Source organism: Polypterus senegalus, chromosome 5 (assembly GCF_016835505.1).
Source record: "Polypterus senegalus isolate Bchr_013 chromosome 5, ASM1683550v1, whole genome shotgun sequence".
Lineage (NCBI taxonomy): Eukaryota > Metazoa > Chordata > Cladistia > Polypteriformes > Polypteridae > Polypterus > Polypterus senegalus.
In genome coordinates, this window is record NC_053158.1 from 119,179,660 (window position 1) to 119,187,659 (window position 8,000).

Genomic DNA, 8,000 nt, shown 5'->3' on the forward strand with positions numbered 1-8,000 from the left:
CTACGAAGCGCGGGTATTTTGCTATTGCTATAAATATATAGTGGAACCTCGGTTCACGAACGTCTCAGTTCATGTACAACACAGTTCACGACCAAAAAGTTCGTCAAACTTTTGCCTCGGTTCACAACCACACACTCGGTATACAAACAAGCCAGTTTCCATTTCGGTTTGTTTGCGCGTGTTGCATTGTTCTCGGTCAGACTGCCTGCCTGCTGCAGAGAGAGAGAGTGAGCGAGCCACGTGCCTGAGGGGGAGATTGCTTCACATGTTTGTCTGCCTGCCTGTGCCAGGGGGTGGAGTTGGGGTATGGTTTGTGTGCACATACTGCACGAATGGGTGGTGGGGTACAGCTGAGAGAGAAAGAGAGAGGTGAGCGAGCCGCTCCCTGTTCATTGTTCTCAGTCAGACGTGCGTGCTTTACCTGCACTCTTTGTGCTCTACAGTATTTCGTATGCTTTTGCAGTTAACTATGGCTTCTAAGCAAGAGAAGAAAGTTTTGAAGAAAATTTGAAATCAAAGTAAAGAGAGAAATTATTGAAAAGTTTGAGTGTGACGTTCGTGTTACTGATCTTGCCGCCGAGTACAAGAAGTCAAAATTTACGATTTCGACTATTTTAAAGCAGAAAGAATCTATTAAAGCAGCTGATATTGCAAAAGGACTTACTGCGTTAACCAGGCAGAGGCTTCAAGTGCTGGAAGAGGTGGAAAAACTGTTTACCAGTTTACTCATTTACCAATTTGAGAACCATTGTGCTTTCAAGCAGCACAATGTAAACAAAGCGAGACTGCCAGTAATGTGGAGGGCAAACACGAAGGGTTGTTGGGTCACAAGAATTTTCTTTTTGGAATGGCTGCATGAGGCTTTCGCTCCCACCAGCTAAACAGCTAAAAACACCAGAAACCCAAGAAATCACAAGAGAGAAAACACCTGAAGGAAAACACTTTATGCCAGAACTCGACTCATGCAAGGTTAGTTTTCTTGGTGGTTTTGTATTACGGATTTTTCAAAAGTTAATTTCTCAGTTCAGAAGCGGAATTGTTGCAATGTTACTTTTCTCTTTTTTCAAATGTTCCTTTTTTTCCCCGCTGTGCTTAAAACTCCTTTTAAAAAAAGTGTTTGAAGCGATCGGGCTGTAAGGCTAAAATAGCGTTTTTGGTTGCTTGTTGTTGGTTTTTAAATTGAAGTTCGGATTTGTTCAAATGTTCCCCTCTTCAGAGATAGAGAGAGAGAGCAAGTGAGAGGGTCCTGCTGACAGAGGGGGGAGGGGGAAGAAGAAGAAGAAGAGGGTCATATCAAACGTATTGGGAATTTCGCAAGAAAAACAACGGTGTGCTTGGTTTTAATGTAACTTTATTCTTTCATGAGTTATTTACAAGTTTCTGACAAACTTATAAAATGTGTTCAATGTGCTGCCCATTGTGTTGGATTGTCAATGCAACCCTCTTCTCCCGCTCTTCACACACTGATTGCAACATCGCAGGAGAAATGCTAGCACAGGCTTCCAGTATCCGTACTTTCAGGTGCTGCACATCTCGTATCTTCACAGCATAGACAGTTGCCTTCAGATGACCCCAAAGATAAAAGTCTAAGGGGGTCCGAGATAGATAGATAGAGATAGATATATATAGATAGATATAGATATAGATAGATATCTATCTGTATATATATATAGATATAGAGATATATATAGATATATATATATAATTTTCTGTATTTATAAATGTATTTTTTCAGTGTTCTAGCTTAACATTTGTCATTCTTGAGGTGTAATTATAAATATGGATTATCATTTTAATAATGCAGTACTTGTTTCTTACCAGAACTTGTACTATAAGACATGCAAAAATAATAAACACAGTGTAACTCTTGCTTCAAATATATCAAATGTTCATGCAGTGTTTTTCAAGAAGACACAAGGCTAACAGGTTGACAAGTAGGGCACATTTTGCTGTTAAGCCTGTTTCCTAAGCAGCAATTTAAAATTTTTCTTTCTTAGTTTCCATTATCCAGTTAAACATGTAAACTGATGTATTTAATTAACACAACCTTACAGTCAAAACTAAGACAAACTGTGTCCGTTTTATTTAAAGGACAAAATGTAAAAGTCTGCATTCATTAAAGTAGCATTTCTTGCTGTTTGTCTAATTGCACAAGATGACTTCTTAGGTTCCTTTTTCTCGTTTTATTGCTCTGCTTCCTTTAATGTAAAGGCTAATATTCCAATGATCTGTCATTCTCTGGTAAAACAAGCCTTGAGTTGCTATTCTCTCTTTACACAGATGTTCGCTGGCTTAACTACCATATTACTTAAAAGAGCACAACTTTTTGTCTGATGCCAACTTTTTGCATCTGTTAAACAGAGTATGTAGCGCTCGGCACATGGACGCACACACAATGGAAGCTGGGTGCGCAGTGAATGGCCTAGCCGCCGCCACGCACGAAATGCAAATAAAGCATACACACTGGAAGCTGGGCACACAGTGAACGGCCGCGCATGATAAGATATAAAGGACACCATTGTTGGGGAGAGTGCTGATTGGGTAGTCGCGGCAGCGCACATAAAATCCGTTTTTGGGGAGACGCCACAGAAAATAATCAGTTGCATGCCCCCACAGATTAAAATACTTGCTGGGGAACTGCACAGTACCTGCTGGGGAGACGCCACAGGCACGATTATAAGCAGCACGCCACACATTACATCAGTTGCTGGGGACACTCTGCTGATTGCCCACTGTTGTGACAGAAAATTAAAGTCATATTACGGACATCAAAGCCAGTATTTCTGTCAGAGAAAATGACAGGCATTTTATGGAAATACAAACCAGTATTATTACGAGAGAAAATTAGACATCTTAAAGGTTGCATATTACAGCCACATACAAGCCAGTATTACTGTAGGAGAAAATATTACGGACGTATCTACTAACATACCACCCAAAAAAAGGACACGTCAAGTATTACAAAAGACAGACAATGAAATCCTATATAAGCAACATCTCCTGGAAGAACGGTCAGCTCAACAAGTAAACATCAACAAAAGAAACGCTGAAAGACAAAGAAAAATATGAGCAAATAGATCGATTGAAGAAAAAGAAAATGACTGTCAGAAAAACGCTAAAAGAGAAAGACTCAAAAGAGCAAACCTTAGAAAAGGTTGGCATTTACTTGCCAGAATCATGCTCAGAACTGCCATGGTCAGTTTTATGTTGCATTATCAAGAGTTAGAAGTTTTCCAGATGTTGTTGTCAAGGTTGTAGAGATTCCTGAACAAGGCAAACTGTTGCCAAACTCGGACAGAATTTTTACAAGAAATCTTGTCTATAATGAAATTGTACAGAAAAATTTCATGAGGTAAAAAAATTGAAAGTTTTACCTAAATATCTTCTTCAGATATTGTGTCTTACAGATTGTTACAAAGGTTTACACTAAGGCAATATTAATTATACTTTCTGTATTGTCATGTACGTTTCTATTTTATTTTTATTATTTTACTTTAGACTTCTTGAAAAAATATTTTTGACAAAAAAAAATTAAGACAAGAAACAGAATGAGGTCAAGGTCCTTGCCATTTAATATAGACTGCTCCTACTAATGTTTATGCACTACTGTTCTAGCGCCCGTTATTGTAACGGGCTTAATGTTTAGTTTTATAAGTACCAAGTCTTGCTGAGTAAAAGCATCATCAGCCCTTTGTAACTAAAAAGAACTAATGTATATCGGCTCTACAGGCATGCTTAAAATGCATTATGAGGGTGTTGGTACTTTTCCCAGTCTTGCTAACAACTAATTCAGCCATACTCCATGACATCAAATTACTTGGTGCACATGTGGCATCAGTCATAAAGGGCAGATGGCATTCTTTGCACTTGTATATCATGAGAACATTAGGATAATCTAGATGAGAACAGGCCATTCAGCCCAACAAAGCTTGCCAGTCCTAGCCACTTAATTCTTCTACAAAAACATAAAATCTAGTTTTGAAAGTTGGTAGAGTCCTACTTTCTGCCACACTACTGCTTTATAGCACACATGAGAATATAATGATCTCATTAACTGACAGTGCATACCACTTTATAAATTTTATGTCTGTTTGAGGTTAAAAAGAAAAAAAAATAATAACACTTTCTCCCCAGTGGGGGATTGAACTCTGGTCTCTGAAGCACAGCAGGGCTGCTGCGCTGTGAGTCAGCAAATCTTAACGCTAAGCCACGGAAGCGGTTGTATTGTTGAACTTTTTGTGAAAGTGTTTATTTGATGTTTGGACTTAAGGCTTCACGCATTCTATAGTTTATGCCTACATTTTGTAACATTTATTACTAAAATGACAAAGTTTCTGTTTTAACAATGTGTTTACACAGATTACTGTAGAAACAGAACACACATAAAATGTGTGTGTTCCAAACTCCACTTCACTCCCAGATAATTAATCAAGGCATTAGCTGGGAGAAGTTCGTACACATTCTTCGGTGGGGGGGAATGGAATAACCGGCTGCTTGCAGCTTGTCTTTATCAGGACTTTTAGATGACAAAACACGCTGCGGAGAGGTGTGAACAGATTTAAGGTAGGCCGGATCTACAAGTTTTTTCGTAGACTCTGGTAATTCTAGTGTTTAAAGAGGACCGTGCACGGATTGTTCGTGGGTTTGTGTGCTATTCTGCAACTACACACAACCTTATTTTTATCAAGTGAGCCGTCATGCAAAGTTTTGAAACTGAACTTCCCATTTTAACAGACATTTTTCCATCGCTTAACGATTAGGAATATGAAGTGACTTCTACGAAAAATAACTTGAAGTCTAGAATGGCATGCATTCAGTTTGCAGGCTCAGCTTGAACCATGGGAATTTCGTAGGGTCAAAAAGAACCTGCGTTAACGGCACAAATTTTTTTTAACACCGTTCAAGTTAGAGTGCGTTAACGCATTAACTTTGACAGCCCTAGTATATATTAAATATATGTTTGTGTGTATGTATGTATGTGTATACGTACGTACGTACATACATACAGAGTCGTGGCCAGGTTAGTGGCTATTTAATACTGTTAACGGCATTTATAGTGTCCCTTGCATCAACTATCGATAACATTCTTACATTTAGTCCTATAATTGTTGTTAATTGTTTATTCATGTTTACAAAATGTAATGGTAACGGCTTTCTTCCAAAGTCGATCGTTCCAAATGACAGTACTGAACTCATGGATGACTACAGTTAGACAAATGGAAGGCACAGTAATTTGTGAGTGAAAACTACATATTAAAATGGCTTACAGTGGTGATGATACAGCACATTTAACACCATGTGTTTGGGGGAAAAAGTGTCGGCAGTCAAGCATGGAGAGGATTTTGTTTGAGACAGGAGAATTTCAAAGCACAATTGTGGAAATCTACTGCTACATTTATTCCATTATGGAGTTAATGCGAACACACACTGCTGCGCTCTGCAATTATTGTAATTGAAGCCAAGGTGGAAGGAACTTGGACACTCTACTAAGCAGAAGGTATGAAACCTGCTGAAGTTCACCAAAGGATGTTGACTTATACAGATCAGTAAGGAGTTTGAGTACCCATCTTGCACTTACTTTACAATACCCCTGGTGGTCATGCACTTCGCATGTGCATATCCTTGGATAATTTCCAAATAAGTAGCATCAGCCAGCAACATAGTCATTTGCCGTTCTTTGATGAAGGCATTCACCGTGTCAATGTGGTCTTTTGTGCAAGATGTTAATGGTCATCCAGATTAAGGTTCATTGGTTACAGTTGTTCTTCACACTTTAAACCTTTCTGCCACTTCATAAACTTTTCGTTGAGTCATGCGGTTTCTATTTCTGTACTGTGCCAACATCAGTGACTTTCAGCAGGTTTCATTTTCTTTTACCAAAGAAGTCACACTATGTTGCATTGTTCAACAATGGTGCAATCCCACAGCAGAGTGCCCCATGTTTTTTTGACCTTGGCTTTTAACAAGGCTAATTGAGTGCTTTGCTGTGCATGTTCGAGATACCCATGAGCGATCATGGGAGTGTGTTAGCTGTTTTGGTACTGCATAAGTTTCAAATTGACTTTACTAATTGATTTACACTTGTATTTATAGTAGTTTTATATTCTGTTGCTGTGAAAGGTACAATAATTTTGAATAATGGAGGTATTTATTAATAAACAGCCGTTTTTGCCATTGGTATCGAGTAGATATTGAGTATTGTGTAATTTCACTGGTATTGGTATCAAATGCAAAAGTTCTGGTATTGTCCATTTGTCTAACTGTAGTCATCTGTCCCTATTATATTTTATGGCTCTGGGTTTTTCCCCCACTTGTAGACTTATGAAAATACAATATCATGCACATTACCGCAGTTTGTCTGGAGAAAAATGAGAAGGGGCAAGTATAGGCTTAGATTGTTACTATTTTCTTGTTTCCTTCAACAAATTGAATGTTATTTACCTTTATTTACTTACTTACTTCCTACAGCGTAAAGTCACAAGTAGAGTGCAGAGCTTCCCATGTACATATACAAAGTACAGCGATTGCAAAAGTGCATTCTTGCTTCGATGTAGAACCGTCGTAATGATCTGAGTTGACCTCTGTTATAGCGCATCTATGTGAAAACAGCAGTGTCAAATGCAGAGGGGTTTGGTTGGGATCGTGAACATGGCTGAGAGCATAAAACTGGGAAAAAAAAAAAAAAAAAGCTAACCTTTACAAGTATCATAAATTACACCAGCTGTTACAGACTGGAATGAAATGTATGTTTTTATTCTAAAATAGTAAGAATATGAGCAGCTCACTTCTCAAAACAGACTTGTCTGGGATCGAACCCGTGAAGTTTTGATTACTGGCCAACAGTTGATACTGTTGCGCCCTCAAAGCGGTCGTAGCAAATGCGTGTCATTATCACACCCTAATGTGGGTTCTTTTTCTGCAGCTATATTTTGAATAAAAGCGCATTTGTTCTATTTCTACCTTTTTGTGAAAGTGTTTCTTTGATATTTGGAATTCAGGCTTCACAAATTATACACTTAATGTCTACATGTTGTCAATTATTACTAAAACATGAAAAACATTTCTGTTTTAACTATGTGTTTACATAGATCGTTGTAGACATGGAACACACATGAAATGCAAGTGTTCCAAATAATATAGTATTTATAAAAGGTGTAATTTTGCTTAACTTCTCACTCTATCCAACTCTAAGCAACTGACACGCAGGTAAACAGACTCGAGCTTAGAAAACTGTGCGGGGTTGGGGATGTGATAGCAAGCTGCTTGCTGTTTGCTGCTTATCCACACATTTTCAGGACAAAAGATGCTGACGGAGGAGTGCGAAGCAATTTAAGGTGGGACGGATTTACGAGTTTTTTCTGTAGGCTCTGGTAATTCTAGTGTTACACACAATGTGACAGGCAAATGCAGGCAGTTGTAGTTACCATTTGTAAGGACATTCATGTGAAATTTCCTTTTGGAACCAGTAGTATTTCCTGTATCTCTTAAGGTGTAAATGCTACAATACTTTTAGTATGCCTTTTGTCCTTAGATGTAATGTTTTCATTTTTCAGGCCTGATTTTTGTGGTGGACAGCAATGACAGGGAGAGAGTAAATGAAGCTAGAGAAGAATTAATGCGAATGTTGGCAGAAGATGAACTTAGAGATGCTGTGCTTCTAGTATTTGCTAACAAACAGGTATGTACTTTTCCTGGAAAAAGTCAGTTCTTTAAGATTTTAGTCCTTTTTGACCTTTTTTTATATATATAAAGGATCTTCCAAATGCAATGAATGCAGCAGAGATAACAGACAAGCTTGGACTGCACTCTCTACGTCATAGGAACTGGTACATCCAGGCAACCTGTGCCACCAGTGGAGATGGTCTCTATGAAGGACTAGACTGGCTGTCCAATCAACTTCGAAACCAGAAATAGCTTTCATCAATCTACATATCTGTTCCTTCACTGATTATTCTACACTTTCTCTCGTGGCAAACTATGCTACTTTGTGGTATTGAGTG

At 38.4% G+C, this 8,000-nt stretch overlaps 1 protein-coding gene across 1 annotated transcript in view; it reads left to right on the plus strand.

Annotated features, from left to right (window-relative positions):
• The window catches only part of arf1 (ADP-ribosylation factor 1), a 32,117-nt gene extending 24,120 nt beyond the window's left edge, over nucleotides 1-7,997 (plus strand). Inside the window, exons 3-4 of the mRNA XM_039753276.1 lie at nucleotides 7,554-7,678; nucleotides 7,753-7,997. Coding sequence (XP_039609210.1) covers nucleotides 7,554-7,678; nucleotides 7,753-7,914 — 287 coding nt within the window. The 3' untranslated portion in view covers nucleotides 7,915-7,997. The remainder of the gene's footprint in view (nucleotides 1-7,553; nucleotides 7,679-7,752) is intronic.
• Nucleotides 7,998-8,000: the final 3 nt, after the last annotated feature.